This window comes from Macrotis lagotis, chromosome X (assembly GCF_037893015.1).
Source record: "Macrotis lagotis isolate mMagLag1 chromosome X, bilby.v1.9.chrom.fasta, whole genome shotgun sequence".
Lineage (NCBI taxonomy): Eukaryota > Metazoa > Chordata > Mammalia > Peramelemorphia > Peramelidae > Macrotis > Macrotis lagotis.
The window spans coordinates 603,633,386-603,650,562 of NC_133666.1; the positions used below are offsets into that span (position 1 = coordinate 603,633,386).

Genomic DNA, 17,177 nt, shown 5'->3' on the forward strand with positions numbered 1-17,177 from the left:
TAATAGTTTCTGTCAGATTTTAGAACATTGGGGGGCAAGGGGTTGGTCATCTTGTCATTGAACTCTGTTTCTGTGATAATAGGGAGTACAATCCTAAGCTTCCCCCCCTTCCCGCTGGGGGTCAGGGTTCTAGACCCTCCAATGTTTCTGATGTTCCCAATTTGCTAGCTTCCCAGGACTTAAAATCTTGCTCTATGAGCTGGGGGTTAGGACTCTCCTGGCTGGTAAAACTGGGCCGAGACCTTAGCTGTGCTGTAACTAAAAGCTTCTCATTGACTTCAGAACAACAGAACACATGATAAAAAAAAAAAAAAAACAATGAAAACAAATTTTCAATGTTATTTCTTAGAGGAACTTCAGGGAAAAGTCTGTGGCATGGGTAAAAGGGGGAGAATAGTCAAAGTTGTTTTAGGAAAAGCTTCAGGAGTTCCCTAGCTTCACTCCACCATCTTGGTTCTGCCTTGTGGTCTTTCTGAAGTCCTTTGTAAGACTCGATCTGTTATTTCTATGATTCTATGAACCTTTGGAAATCTGTCTTACCAAAATCCAGGGCAATTGTCAGTTTGGTTGACTTTCTTATAATGTTATGTTACAATTTCGTGTGTGTGTGTGTGTGTGTGTGTGTGTGTGTGTGTGTGTGTGTGTAATTTTTGTCCAAGATTCAAATTATTTGTTTCAACAGTAAGCTTCCTTTTTATGGTTTATCCTAAAACAAATTATCAAAAAGTGAGGAAGTATTCTGTTTTCAGTTAGACCCCTTCAAATAGAAGTTGGGTGATTCAGGTGATCCACTGTTGTAAATATAGAGATGATTATTGTTCAGGTATACGATGATCCCATTTAGACCTTGGCTTCTGTGTTGTACTATATGGTCACATTTCAGACATAGGATCATAAATTGAGAAAGACAAAGAACGGTTATTGAGTCTTATTCCCTTATTTTACAAATGAAGTAATTGAAGCCTAGAGAGATTAATTTTATTTGACTGAGTTCACAAAGATACATTCTCTGGGGGCAGCTAAGTAACACCAGTGGATAGAGCACTGGTCCTGGAATAAGGAGGATCTGAGTTCAAATCTAGACTCAGACACTTAATAATTACCTAGCTGCATGATCTTGGGCAAGTCACTTAACCCCATTGGCTTGCAAAAACCAATTTAAAAAAAAGAGATAAGTTCTCTAACTCCAGATTCAGTGTGTTGTTTTTTTCCTAACCATATTTTTCTAAACCCTCCAAAATAACTTTTAGCTTTCTCCATCTTTAAATAAATAATAATAATAATAATAATTTCACTGAGGTAAGTCAAGAATTGATCAAATGCTCTACATTTGACTTGAAGACCTCCAGTGAGCAGGAATCCATTTCATAGAGAATACAAACTTGTACTTTACTCATTAATTTTATTTGGTAGAGGAACATGTTTTGCTGCCCTAAAGGCTTTATTTCAAAACAGTGACTTTGATCAATATCTTAAAACATTCAAGTTTGTTTTGGATAATATTATAATTCTAATATAATAACTTCAAAAAGAAGTGTGATATCAGATATTCCTGAACAACAACAATGAAAGTCTTTTAATTTTTAAAATATTTGTCATCAAAATATAATGTGATGTAAGGATAATATCCTTCTAAAGGGGAAATTCAAAGTAATGTCAAAGATGTAATTTGAAAGTTTTCTAATTAATTAAAATTATTATTTATTTTTTCTCAAATTCATAAATAATGTCTAAATTAGGATGTAATATGCAATTGCAAAAATAACCTATAGAATCTGGTCACTTGTACGTCTTCTCAGGACGGATGATATGAATTGACAATGAACTGGGTCTGGAAATAAACTGAAGAAGACTGTACTGGATTGCCTTAAGTCAAATATAAAACCCCCTTTTAATATACAAAACTTTTCCCTGAAAGAAAGGTCCATATCTTATTATCAGTATTCTGCCAGTTATTTTTATTTTTTACCTATGTATCTAGCATGGGACACAATTCTTAGGGTCTCCAAAGGTGGGTGGAGTCAAGATGGCAGGAAAGGCAGGAAGGTGCCAGAACCCTCCACAGTCTCCCTTGAAACAACTTTAAGCCATACCTCAAAACAAATTCTGGAGCAGCATAACCCACAAAAGGAGTGAAAAGAATTTTTCAGCCCAACATAACTTAGAAGGACTGCAAGAAAGGTCTGTCTCACATTGTGAAAGGGAGCTCAGGCATTGTGCAGATACGCCAGCAGAGACTGCTAGCCCGGCACAGATGAACCCCAGAGGTCCCATGATAGCCCCTGCACAGCAGGCTAGTGGTTAGCTCTGGGAGGTGGGCTGGGAAGCCCCTGCACAATAGGCTCGATTAGGCCAGGCAGCCCCAGTGCAGCAAGGGAGCCCTCAGGCCCAGAGACTCCAGCGCAGAAAGCCAGTGCCCTAGCTTGTGGCCCCTGGTTCTTGGACAGTGCTCCCTACAACCCAGAAGCAGAGCTCAACTTTAAAAGTCACAAAATAGACTGAAAAATGAGCAAAAGAAAATAAAAACAACAAAAAACCTACTATGGCCAAGATCAAAATACAAACTCAGAAAAGGACAGCTATGCCAAAAGGTCTATATATGCAAAGCCTTAAAGAAAATATAAATTGGCCTTAAGCCAAAAAAGTCCTCATGGAAGAGCAAAAAAAGAGATTTTTAAAAATCAAATAAGTGAAGTAGAACAAAATTTGGGAAAATGAGAGTTCTGTAAGAGAATCATGAAAAAAAGGCTGCTTGTTAAAGGAAGCACAAAAAACTGGAAAAAGGAAAAATTATTTAAAAAGTACAATTGACTAAATGAAAATAAGATATAAAAGCTAACTGGAAAAAATAATTTGTTAAAAAGTAAAATTGGACAAGTGGAAGCTCATGACTTCTTGGAATATCAAGAGACAATAAGACAAAATCCAAAGAATGGGAAAAAATGGAAGAAAATGCAAAATATCCCATTGAAAAAAAACACCTGACCTGGAAATAGTTACAGGAGAGATAATTTAAGAATTATTGAACTAGATAGAGAACATTATGGAATGCAAAATGGATAATTTTTATCATATTAAATTTAAAAGGTTTAACACAAGCAAAATCAATGCAACCAAGACTAAAGAAAGCAGAAAACTAGGAATTTTTTTTTTAAATAACAAGGGTCTCTGATAAAGGTTTTATTTCTTAAATGTATGGAGAATTGACTCAAATTGATAAGAATATACTTTATTGCCCAATGAACAAATGGTCAAAGAATATGAGCAGGCAATCTTCAGATGAAGAAATCAAAGCTATCCATAGGCAAAAGAAAAAAAAGTTCTTAAATCTCTATTGATTAGAGAAATGCAAATTAAAACAACTCTCCCCTTATACCTATCAGATTGACTAATGAAAAGGGAAATGATAAATGTTGGAGAGGTTGTGGGAACATTGGGATACTCATGCATCGTTGTTGGAGTTGTGAACAGATCCAACCTTTCTGCAGAACAATTTGAAATTATGCCCAAATGACAGTCTATGTGTATGCCTTTGATCCATCAATACCACCACTATTTATATATCCCAAATTATTATAAGAAAGAGGAAAGGACCTATATGTACAAAAGCAGTTATTATAGAATGTCTCATTGTAGTAATAAAGAATTGGGAATTGGGTAGAACAGCTGAAAATTTTGTGATATATGATTACAGTGGAATGTTTTTATGCTTCTAATAGCATGATGAGGAGGAGACTTTCATAAATGTTGAAAAGACTCATATGACCCAATGCAAAATGAAATAAGCAGAACCAGGAAAGTATTTTACCCAGTAACAGCAAGATTGTGTGATAAACAATTCTCACATTGTTCTCTCAGCAATACAGTGACCCAAGACAATTCCAAAGGACTTAAGATGAAAAATGCTTTTTAAACTCCAGATAAAGGACTGATAGTAACTGAATATCAGTAACTGAATATAGATTGAAGCATACAGTTTTCACTTTTCTCCTTTTTGTTCTGTTTCACAAAATGATTAATATGGAAATACATTTTACATGACTGCATATACATATACACACACACACACTCTTGTATCTAATTGCTTACCATTTTAGGGAGGGGGAGAAGGGAAGGAGGCGGAGAAACTTTGAAACTCAAAATTAAAAACTAGAAAAAATTTAGCAAAAAAACCATGAGTGTCTATGGAAGAGTATGGTCTCTGAGGAAGTTTCAGCATATTAATAGTTAACAACTATAAAAGAATAGGAAAAGAAATTAATTCTCATTGATCTATGACAATAATAATTAAGAGATCAAAAGTTAACATGTTGATAATCCTTCACTAAGCAATCGCTTAATTTCTGAAGAAAGCAAGGAAGTCCTCTGGTATCCTGTTAGGATAATCTTCTAAAGCAAAATCATGAGCAGAAAAACCAGCAAAGTAGAGGAAAACCAACCCCATAAGAATAGCAATCTGTATAGAGGGGAGATCCAAATTGATGAGATGACATATTTGAGTTTTGAAAAATTAGGAATTTTTTGTTTGCTTAGTAATTAATGGGTTATAGTTCTACTTAACTGATATACTAGTGTCAAGCACAATTATTCACACACATGGGAAATCAGTAAATAATTGCCAAATGAATGAAATCTCATTGCTTTTTTGATAGAAGACACAAGTAATTGTTAGGTTTTCAAAAACTGATTACAGTGTATTCCTGATTTTACTTGAGTAAAAGTTAGGGAGAATACAGTTTAGATGTACTTGGATGCAATATTATGAGACTAAAAATTTCTATCCATCATTTTGTTCACAGGGGAAGGGGAGGTGTTGCACCCCGGCCAGCAGGTGTACCAAGAGGTGCCCCAGCTCCCAGAGGAGTTCCTCCCAGCCGAGGTCCAGTCAGCCGTGCTAGAGGGCTTCTTACACCTAGAGCAAGAGGAGTACCCCCAACAGGATACCGGCCTCCTCCACCACCACCCACACAAGAGACATATGGAGAATATGTAAGTAAAAGTGTTTCATGTGACAAATTTCTTAACTCACTAGGGATTAAGTGACTGTAAAAGGCAAATCATTTGTCATTCACTAATTTGTTAGTATAGTTAAAAGAAGAAGTAAATATAAATGTAAATGAAAGGGGAGATAACTTTACAAGAATGCCTACCCACTGATATCATTAATATGTCTACCTAATTGTAAATGAGAAAAGGATGTAGCTTTGAATAACTCATTCATAATATCAGACTATTAGAGACATAGTAATATGAGTTGTAAACAACTCAATAGGGGGAAATAAAACAATTTGTAAGTCTTCATAATATCTTACCTTAATTATATAGGCCTTTAACAAATAAAAATTAATGTACATAGTAGGATTTTCATAACAACCCAGTAGGGTAAAGTAAGCAAATAACAGTATTCTCATTTTATAGTTGAAGAGACTGAATCTCAGGAAAGTTAAATGACCTGTTAAGAGCAAATAACAGTATTCCCATTTTATAGTTAAAGAAGTTGAATCTCAGGAAAGTTAAATGACTTGTTAAGGATATATACAGTCAGGGAATGCAGCCAAGTAACAATTTAATTTAATTTAATTTAATTTTTATCCTTTTTAAAAATTAAACAGTTTATTCATTTGTTTTTCTCACTTCATACAATGATGGTTTTTTACCAATCATTTTTTGCAAGGTTTTAAGTTTTACAATTTTTTCCCTCCTTCCTTTCCCTCCCCCTCCCCCTGACAGAAGGCAATCTGATATAAGTTCTGTATTTAAAATCATGCAAAATTTAGATCAACATTGAACATGTTGTGAGAGAAGAATCAGATCCAAATGGAAGAAATGAAAACTAGAGAGGAAACAGTGATATAGTACATGACAGTTTTTTTTAAAATGAAAGTAATAAGTTTTGGTCTTTATTTAAACTCCACAGTTCCTTCTCTGGATATGGGTGATATTCTCTACTATAAGTCCGTTAAAATTGTCTTTGATTATTGTACTGCTGAAATGAACAAGTCCATTATGGTTGACCATCATCCCATATTGTTGTTGATGCATATAATGTTCTGGTTCTATTGATTTTACTCAGCATCAATTCATACAGATCTTTTCCAGGCTTTTTTGAAATCATATCCCTCACCATTTCTTCTAGAACAATAGATTCCATCACATGCATATACCACAATCTGTTCAATCATTCCCAATAGATGGGTGTCCCTTCAGTTTCCAATTCTTTGCCACTACAAACAGATCTTCTATGAATATTTTTTTACATGTGGGATTTTTTACTCATTTCATGATTTATTCAGGTTATAGACCCAGTAGAGGTATGACTAGATCAAAGGATATGCATATTTTATTGCCCTTTAGGCATAATTCCAAATTGCTCCCCAGAAAGGTTGGATCAGTTCACAGAACCTCCAACAGTGTATTAGTGACCCAGTTTTCCTATATCCCCTCCAACATTCCTTTCAAGTCCAATCTCAGAGGTATGAGGTAGTAACTCAAATATGTGTTTATTTGCATTTTTCTATTGAATAATGTTTTAGAGCAGTTTTTCATATTACCACAGTTAATTTTGATTTCCTCATCTGAGAATTGGCTTTCCATGTCTGTTGACCATTTATTGATTGAGGAATGATTTGGGTTTTTTTTATAAATTTGACTCAGTTCTCTGTTTTAGAAAAGAGTCTTTTGTCAGAAATCCTAATTATAAAAATTGTTTCCCAGCTAACTACATTCCTTTTAATCTTAGTTGCAATGGTTTTGTTTGTGCACAGCCTTTTTAATTTAATATAATCATAATCATAGTTTGTTTTTTTATAATGTTCTCTATCTCTTCTTTGGACATAAACTGCTCCCCTTTCCCTAGATCTGAAGGTAAACTATTCCTTGTTCTTCTAATTGATTTTTATGTCTAAATCCTGCACCCATTTCAGCCGTATCTTGGTATAGGGTGTGAGGTGTTGGTCTGTGCCTAGTTTCTACTGAACTACCTTCTATTTTTCCCAGCAGTTTTTTTTTTTATTGAAGAGTGAGTTTTTATCTCAAGAGATGGAACCTTTTCGTTTTGCACCTTATCTATTCCACTTACCCACCACTTCATTTCTTGGCCAGTACCAAACAGTTTTGATGATCGATGCTTTATAATGTAATTCTAGATCTGGTATGGCTAGGCCACCTTCCTTTGTAATTTTTTTTTCATTAAATTCCTTTATATTCTTGACTTTTTATTCCTCTACATGAATTTAGTTTCTACTTTTCCTAGCTCATCAAAGTAATTTTTGGAAGTTTGGTTGTTGTGGCATTAAATAAGTAGTTTAATTTAGGCAGAATTGTCCTTTTTATTATATTGGGTTCGGCCCCTTTCCATGAGTGGTTAATATTTACCAGTTATTTAGATCTTTATTTGTGTGAAGAGTGTTTTATATTTGTTTTCATAGAGTTTCTGAGTCTGCCATGGCAGGTAGACTCCCAAGTATGTTATGTTGTCCGAAGGTGTTTTTTGGGGGGTTTTTTTTTAGGTTTTTGCAAGGCAATGGGGTTAAGTGGCTTGGCCAAGGCCACACAGCTAGGTAATTATTAAGTGTCTGAGTCTGGATTTGAACTCAGGTATTCCTGACTCCGGGGCCAGTGCTCTCTCTATCCACTGCGCTATCTAGCTGCCCCATCTGAAGTTATTTTAAATGGGATTTCTTGCTGCTGTATCTCTCTCTCTCTCTCTCTCTCTCTCTCTCTCTCTCTCTCTCTCTCTCTCTCTCTTTATATATATATATATTAGATATAAAATAAACCCTCTTAAATCCTCAGCGCATACTGTGCTGAGGATTTAAGAGGGTTTATTTTATATCCTGCAATTTGCCTACTGTTGTTAATTGTTTCCAGTAGTTTTTATATGATTTTCTAGGGTTCTCTAGCTATAGCATCATATCATCTGCAAAGAGTGAGAGTTTTCTTTCTTCATTACTGATTCTGATTGCTTCAATTTCTTTTTCTTCTCTTATTGCTGAAGCTAACCTTTCTAATGCAATATTGAATAATAGTGGAGATAAAGGACATCCTTGTTTTACCCCTAATCTTATTGGGGATGCTTCTAACTTATTCCCATTAACTGTAATGCTTGTTGATGGTTTCAGAGAGGTACTGTTTATTGTTTTAAGGTATATTCCATTTATTACTATGTTCTCTAGTATTTTTAGAAGGAATGGATGCTGTATTTTTTTGAAGGCATTTCAGCATCTATTGAGATAATCATATGATTTCTGTTAGGCTTGTTATTGATATGGCCAATTATGCTTATAGTTTTCCTAAGATTGAACCAACCCTGCTTTCCTGATATAAATCCTGCTTGGTCATGGTGTATTATCCTAGTGATAACTTGCTGTCATCACTTTACTAATATTTTATTTAAAATTTTTACATCCATATTCTTTAGGGAAATTGACCTATGATTTTTTTTCTCTGTTTTGACTCTTCTGATACTCTAGCTATTAGCACCAACCACGTTAGAATCATAGAAGGAATTAGGTAGAGTTCTGTCTTCACCTAATTTTTAAGTAGTTTATATAGAATTGGAACCAATTGTTCCTTGAATATTTGGTAGAATTCACTTGTGAATCCATCTGACTCTGGAGATTTTTTTCTTAGGGAGTTCATTGATGACATGATGAATTTATTTTTCTGAGATAGGGTTATTTAGGTATTTAATTTCCTCATTTTTAACCTGGGCAATTTATATTCTGGTAAATATTCATCCATTTAACTTAGATTATCAGATTTATTGACATACAGTTGGACAAAATAGTTCTGAATTATTACTTTAATTTCCTCCTCTTTGGTGGTGATTTCACCTTATTTGTTTTGATACTAGTAATTTGGTTTTCTTCTTTATTTTTCTTAATCAAGTTAACCAAAGGTTTATCTGTTTTCTTGGTTTTTTTTTTTCGAACCAACTCTTGGTTTTATTTATTAGTTCAATAGTTTTCTTGCTTTTGATTCTATTAATTTCACCTTTAATTTTCAGATTTTTTAATTAGATATTTGATTGGGATTTTTAATTTGTTCTTTCTATAACTTTTTTAGTTGCATGTTCAGTTCATTGATCTCTTCTTTCTCTATTTTATTCACATTAGCATTTAGAGAGATATAATATTTCCCCTAATAAAAGGCAGGTAGGTGGAGCAGTGAATAGAGCACTGTCCTTGGAGTTAGAAGGACAAAGTTCAAATCCAGCCTCAGACATTTGCTATGTGAGTAGCAAGATATGTGCTGATAGCCAGTGGCTGTGATCTTGGGCAAGTCACTTAACTCTGCTTTGCATCCAGGGCCATCTGCAGTCATTCTGATTTCATATCTGGATACTGGATCCAGATGACCCTGAAGGAGGAAGTTGGGCTGGTAACACCCCCCTCACTCAAATCCAATTCATGTGCTTGTCATAGCATCACCTCCCTCATGTCATGGTCCTCTTTGTGAAAGAAGTACAAACATTATTTCCCACAATAACTACTTTGACTGTGTCCCATAAGTTTTGATTCATTCATTATTTCTATGATTTGTTGTTTGATCTATTCATTGTGTAAAATTAGGTTATTCCAATTTGTTTTAGGTCTGTCTCTCCCTGATCTTTTATTGCACGTGATTGCATCATGGGCTGAAAAGGATGCATTCAATATTTTTACCTTTTTACCTTTCTGCATTTGATTATGAGATTTTTATGCCCTAGTAAATGGTCAGTTTTTGTATAGGTGCCATGTACCACAGAAAAAAAAAGTTTTTATTCCTGGTCCAAGACCCATCTGGGTTACTAAGTTACTAAGATTCAAAATCTCAGTTATTTCCATTGCTCTAACTCTCTCCCATCCAATCCATTGCCAATTTTTGTCTATATTATTACTACAAAAATCTCTTATATTGGTCCCCCTTTATTTAAGGATACAATGCCTCCCTGATTGAAATAATCCTTGATATAACTGCCCAAGTGATTCTCTTAATTTTATATATCTTACCATGTTGTTGAGGTTCCTCATAGAGGAGTCTGGGAAAAAATTAACTGTCATAATTCTCTCTCTCAGTTCTCTTGGGTGCTGAAGGTCAGCAGGGCCAGACTGAGAGGGGCTTGGGCATTGGGAGTGAGGGACGGGAGGAAGCAAAATGTTTTGAGCAGGTGATGTGGCACATTTGGACTGTGGACTTAGAGGAGACCTCAAAGCAAAACTTGTAAATGTATTTGTCAAAGAAGTGGAACTTGTGCCAGAGTCATAAATGTAAACCAAAGTTCTGACTTTAACAAAGGGATCAGAGCAGAGAGGGTTGGGGTCTCACCAAATCTCCCCTAAAGATATATGGGAATGAAATGCATTTCATGGGAGGAAGGACTGACTGTCCATCCTCCTTGGGCTGAGTGTCCATCTTCTGTAAACTGACACAGGGACAAAGATGAAGAGGGGAGAGAATTCAGATCTTCAGGAAGGGATCTGAATTGATGACCTGTAGAATCCAAGGAAGTAGTCAATGTGTGCTGATAGCTTTTACAAGCCATCATCTGGAAATGGAATGCCTGAATCCTGAAGCCTGGAACTGACAAGATTAAAAACATATGTGCCAAAAAGAAGTAAAAGGAGGGGCGGCTAGGTGGCATAGTGGATAAAGCACTGGCCCTGGAGTCAGGAGTACCTGGGTTCAAATCCAGTCTCAGACACTTAATAATTACCTAGCTGTGTGGCCTTGAACAAGCCACTTAACCCCATTTGCCTTGCAAAAAAAAAATCTAAAAAAAAAAGAAGTAAAAGGATTATGAGTAAGGGAGTAATAATAGGGAGCAAAAGAAAAAGAATTGAGGCACCTCAAGGAGAGAGAGATGGAGAGGCCAGATTAGAGTGAATATTTTGCATCCAAGAAGCCTCTTGTAGTATTCTCTTGGTGTAGAATTCCACTTTAAGGGAACTATTGATATACAAACAGTGCAAAATATTGACTGAAGCACAAAATCTACCTGAGAAAGTCAGGAGATAGTTGAGAACAATACAGTTGTCCAGAAAAATGTAAAAATGTTGGCTAAGTCACTCTTGTATGTCAGCAGGGGCATGAGACTTCTCATTTGCAGGGAGTGAATGACAAGTGTTAAGTTGGAAGAATAGGTTCATGTATTCAGTGATCATACAAAGAGAGTGAATACTCAGCCCCCATGGATTTATATCAAACAACATTTTCCCCAGAATCCACATTTGATACAGAAATGATTATTATTATAAATATTAATCAGAGGAACTCTCTGGTGAAGGCTGCACTGACTGAGAGGTTGATAAGGGAAGAGACAGCGAGAGCTCAGGGTAACACCATGGGGTTGTGTGACATTGGGGTTGTCCAGTTCCCAGAGTGAGAAAATTCCAGTGGAGTATAAAGGGAACTTGTGGTCTGATATAGTACAAAAGGAACTGCGACCTAGTTCTCTGTGATAGTGAAGTGTTACAGGAACCAGGGAAATAACCTGAACCAATGTTTGGTAATGTTGTAGGAATTTGCATGTGAACACAAAGATATTTGATTGGGTGTAAAAGAGAAAAGAGTAAAGTCACGTAGTACTTTTGCCAGTGCCACTCAAATTGGTTGTGATGAAAGTGATAAAGATTTCCTGATCATCCCCAGCCCAAAAACAAGAGTCCTGAGGGTGCTCAAATTTGAGAGTGGGCAGGCTATAACTAAACCTAGGAAGATCCTCTGGACTCTTTAAGAGGTAAATTTCCATCTGGTTTCTCAAAGGATAGGGAAAGGGCTAAGGGTAAGTGAGTGAGTGCCCTGTGGATGGTGGTGACATACCCTGCAGTTATGGTCCCCAGCCCATCCTATAGAGTTCCCTATTTGGACCAAAACATTATAATTCCAGTTCAGGAGAAGCAGCCTCAGCCTTAAACAAGGGGAGAGGTGAGAAGCAATAATGGGGGTGGGGGGAATAGCATGATTATACTTTCTCCTAAAGCAGTAAAGCAGTTTAGAGCAGGGTACAAAAGGTAATTCAAGGGGTGGCTAAGTGGCGCAGTGGATAAAGCACCAGCCCTGGAGTCAGGAGTACCTGGGTTCAAATCCGGTCTCAGACACTTAATAATTACCTAGCAGTGTGGCCTTGGGCAAGCCACTTAAACCCATTTGCCTAAAAACCTAAAAAAACCAAACAAACAAAAGGTAATTCAGATTATAAGAGGTGTAATGTCACAACCGATAGGGAGGGAGGAAATAATAAAATTGCCAGCAATTTTTCCCTGGTCCATGAGAGTCCTTTCTGAACAGCAGTTTCAGGTGTTCTAGTTGTTCAGAAAAAATGTAGTTGTAGTTATCTGGATGAGAGGCTAGGTAGAGAACAGATTTAATCCTAGAGACATGTATCCATCTGGAGTGGTCCTCTAATTTCACAGCAGTTGTAGTAAGAGTAACCTTTTAAGGGACCTTCCATTCTAGATCTAATTGGTCACTTTCACTGTTCTTCCAGAATTTCAGGTACAAAAGATCTCCTGGGACAACAGAGGACTCCATGTTTGGATCCTTGGAGGGTTTGGGGAGGTGTTGGTTGGCATATTGTTTGAATGCCTTGTGAATTTGGCCTAACTGCAGAGCAAACTGGGTAACTACATAATCTCCCATATAGTAGTACAAAGAGACTAAGTTTAATGTTATCTAGTACAGTGATTTGGTTTCACAATAGACCAGCTGGGTGAAGTTTGATTCAATCTCCCTTTTCTCCTGGCAAAATATTTAAAGGCTCTGTTTGAGACTATATATCAATTCTCTCAACTTTTCCAGAGGACTGAGGATGCCAGGTTTAGTGCAAGTTATATTTGTTGTTGAAGGTGCCAGCAATGCACTGGGTAATTTGGGAGGTAAATACAGGCCCATTATCAGTTTGCAAGGAGTTAGGGAGTCCAAAAGACAGGTATTATCTCCTTGAGGAGGGCCTTAGCTATTTCTTGTGTTTGTTTGGACCTGCATTGGAAATCCTCACCTCATTGAGTTATGGCATCAACAAGGACTAAGAGGGATTTGAAGTCTCTATAAAGTGGCTTATGGGTTAAAGTTAAGCTGCCAGTCTTTATCTGTAAAGGTACCCTCTTCAGAACAGATTTTTTAAAGAGTTGGGGAGTGAACGCCTTCTGGGTTGGTTGAGCATGCCATGTACAGGATCTGCACACCTAGGAAGCATTTTCTGTAGATAGACTTTATGAGACTAAGGAGGACCTTCTTGCCCAAGAAACAGTGATCTGATGGAGTCCCAAGAGTAATTTCCATTGGACACTGTAGGGGACTGAGAACTTGCAAAGAGGGCTTGTTCATGGACTAGTTAGAGGAGCTGTAAGATCTCTTTACTCTCCATTTAATAGTGGCTTTGCGAGTTATTAGTTATCACCTCTCTTTCTATATCACCCCCTGGACTCAATTCAGATACTGAGGCATTTATTCTTGACTAATTCTAGTGTTGGGGTAAGAGCAATAAACTCAGTTTTTTGACCTTAATTGTTAGAATATAAGGGATCTACCTCAGTGGTGGTATGTAGAGAAACCACCACATAAGACAGATTTCCTGATGTCTTTTTCAGCAAAACTAGAGCCATTGGTGTATCACTCCTCATCAGGATTATCTAAAGGGGTATCTGCTGGAGCAGGCCTAATCATTGCAGCTGTGCAGGGCTTCCATGGTTCCCTCCTCAGTGGAAAAGTGAGTGGCTGGGTTTTAAGATTTGACAGTCATAGAGAGAAAGGCCTGTTACTTGGTGAGTTGGTTGTTTCTTGAAGGGTGAAAACTCAGAGATGGGTTCAGAGTTAGCTTAGAGACTTCTGTAACAGCTCTCAAGCAAGGGGGGGCAACTAGAGACCAGAATCTACCTTTTTGAGAAATAAGCAATGGGGTGGGGGTTGGGCTAAAGATTGGGTAAGGACATCAAGAGCCTGGCCTTGATGCTCTTATACATAGAGGATAAAATACTTAACCAGATTGGTTAGGGTGGGGGCAGAGACAAGAGGTAAGAGTGGTATTGACAGATTTAAAAGCCTTTTCTTGGTCTAATCCCCACTTTAGGGGTAGGGAGTTAGGACCTTAGGTGGAGAGGATTAATTTAGATGCCAAAATTAGTAATCCAAATGCAAAATCCAGCCATACCAAAAACAGTTCAGAGTTGCTTCTTGGTGGCGAGGGACAGGATGGAAAGGATGGTTTGTTTCCTTTAGATTGCCAGAGACCAGGATGTAGGGTTTAGTTTATGGCCTAAATATCTGACAGATGGACATGAGACTCTGTCTTTAGAGGTGGAGACTCTGTATTCCATTTCCCCAAAAAGAGTTTAAGCAGTGACCTTCAGGGAAGAGTCCTGGGAGGGGCTGCTGATCAGGATGTCACTGACATTGGATTAGAGTATCATTAGAAAGATTTAAATCACATATGTCCTTCCCAAGGGTTTGATCTCTTTGGTCTGACTTTGGGAAGGGCTATCCAATTAAACTGTGAGGGATTGAGTTTCCTGGGAGAGGCCCACTCAAAGATAAAGAGGAACTGACAGAGGGAAGGAGTATGCAAAAGAAGGGATCTTTTTTTTTGATTTGATAGAGTTTTTGATAGAGAACCTGGGTATTCCTGGGAATTTGGGTTAAAATGGTATATGGATTTGGTGCTATAGATTTCAAGGCAATGATAGCTTTATTGGCAGTGCATAGGCCTTAGACCTTGTGCCAGTCTCCATTGAATTTCCTCACAGGTAGAATAGGATTGTGGCAGGGTTGTGGACATGGGACCATGAAATCATGTTTTAAGAATTTGAAGGGACGGCTAGGTGGCGCAATGGATAGAGCACCAGCTCTGGAGTCAGGAGTACCTGAATTCAAATCCAGCCTCAGATACTTAATAATTACCTAGCTGTGTGGCCTTGGGCAATCTACTTTAACCCCATTTGCCTTGCAAAAACCTAAAAGAAAAAAGAATTTGTCAATGAGAGGTTGGAGCCCACTGTGAGATTGGGCTTAATTAAGTATTTCCAAGTGTTGGGGGAAGACATTAGGGAAGACAAAATATGCTTGGAATGGCATGAGTGGCTAGACCAGGCACACCAGTATCCCAAACCATGGATTTACAGACTTGTAATGCTGGGGGAATATTGACATGGAGGAGTGAGTGGACATTCATGACCAGTACTGGGGTTATCAAAATGAAACTAGAACCTGCTTTAAGCACGAGGTCCTGCCTAAGCAAAGGGAGGGGACAGGAAGGGAAAATGAAGAACTAATGGGTGAAGGAAATACCATCTTATTGACAGGGCAGGAAGGTACATTTACTTACCTGTTCTCAGTCCGCCATGTAGATAGTGACTGTTTGGAAGGTCTAGTGGGCCTGGAGTGCTGGACTCCATATATCAAACAGGAAATTAACAGGTTTACCTGCCACCCCTGATTCAGCCACAGAGATAGTTAAGGAGGAAGCCAGGCCACTCCCAAGGCATTGTCACTCTAATCTGGGAGAAGAATAAAGTGTGGCGATATTGAGGGATTCTACCACCTGAATTATGTTGAGAGAAGTTAACCTTTCCAATGACTTTGCTGATGACAAATGGGGCAGTGGCCCAGAAGCTTCCTCTGGTTATTCTTCATAGGGCACTCCCAGGACCAGTGGCCAGGCTGATCCCAAGGTCTGCTAGAGCAGCTGCCAACATCTGAGCCTTAATCTTAGTCCTGCAATCCTTTTCAACGACACTGACAGTCCTTTTTGTTGAGACCTTAAAGACAGTCTCCATTAGTTCACAGAGTAGAGTTTGAGGTTTAGTTTCTGGAACTTCCTACATATACCAGGGCTGACATGCCTAAGATGGCAGGGTCAGCTCGGCTGTCTAGGTCCAGCTCAATGAATTCCTCATTGTTTCTACCAAGTGATTGCAGAAAATGTCAGGGTTTCTCATAAATCCTCAACTATTCTATATATGTCTAACAAGATACAGCAGGAAGAGCTAGAAAGAGAAATCCCATTCAAAGTAACCTCAGACAATATAAAATACTTGGGAGTCTATTTGCCAAGACAGACTCAGAATCTTTTTGAAAACAATTATAAAACACTTCTCACACAAATTAAATCAGATTTAAATAACTGGGCAAATATCAACTGCTCATGGATAGGTAGAGCTAATAAAATAAAAATGACAGTTCTACCAAAACTAAACTATTTGTTTAGTGCCCTACCAATCAAAATTCCAAAAGATTAAAGAATTGTCAGGAGCTTAATGAAAAAAAAAGTACAAAAGAAGGTGGTTTAGCCCTACCTGATCTGAAATTATATTATAAAGCATCACTCATCAAAACTGTTTGGTATTGGCTAAGAAACAGAGTGGTGGACCAGTGGAATAGACTAGGTGTAAAAGCAGGAGATGATTATAGTAATCTGCTGTTTGATAAACCCAAAGAGTCCAGACATTGGGATTAAAAACTCCCTCTTTGATAAAAACTGCTGGGATAATTGGAAGTTAGTATGGAAGAAACTTAGATTAGACCAACACCTCACACCCTTTACCAAGATAAGATCGAAATGGTTACAGGACTTAGACATAAAAAACAATACTATAAGCAAATTAGAAGATCAAGGACTAGTTTACCTGTCAGATCTATGGAAAGGGAAGCAGTTTATGACTAAGGAAGAGTTGGAGAACATCATCAAAAAAACCAATTAGATGATTTTGATTACATTAAATTAAAAAGCTTTTGCACAGATAAAACCAATGTAACCAAGATCAAAAGAAATGTAGTAAATTGGGAAACAATCTTTACAACTAATGATTCTGACAAAGGACTCATTTCTAAAAAGCCATTCCCCAATTGACAAATGGTCAAAGGATATACAAAGGCAATTTACAGATGAGGAGATCAGAGCAATCCATAGCCATATAAAAAATGCTCTAAATTATTAATTATTAGAGAAATGAAAATTAAAGCTTCTCTGAGGTACCACCTCACACCTCTCAGATTGGCCAATATGACCAGGAAGGATAATGATCATTGTTGGAAGGGTAGTGGAAAATCTGGGATACTATTACACTGTTGGTTGGAGCTGTGAACTCATCCAACGTTTCTGGAGAGCTATTTGGAACTATGCCCAAAGTGCAACAAAAATGTGCATACCCTTTGACCCAGCAATACCACTACTGGGTCTATACCCTGAAGAGATGAGGAAA

General features: G+C 37.4%; 1 protein-coding gene across 8 annotated transcripts in view; it reads left to right on the forward strand.

Annotated features, from left to right (window-relative positions):
- The window catches only part of KHDRBS3 (KH RNA binding domain containing, signal transduction associated 3), a 291,640-nt gene that overhangs the window by 173,367 nt on the left and 101,096 nt on the right, over window positions 1-17,177 (forward strand). For all 8 annotated transcript variants that reach the window (XM_074202590.1, XM_074202591.1, XM_074202593.1 and 5 more), the window contains exon 6: window positions 4,800-4,989. In XM_074202590.1, coding sequence (XP_074058691.1) covers window positions 4,800-4,989 — 190 coding nt within the window. The remainder of the gene's footprint in view (window positions 1-4,799; window positions 4,990-17,177) is intronic.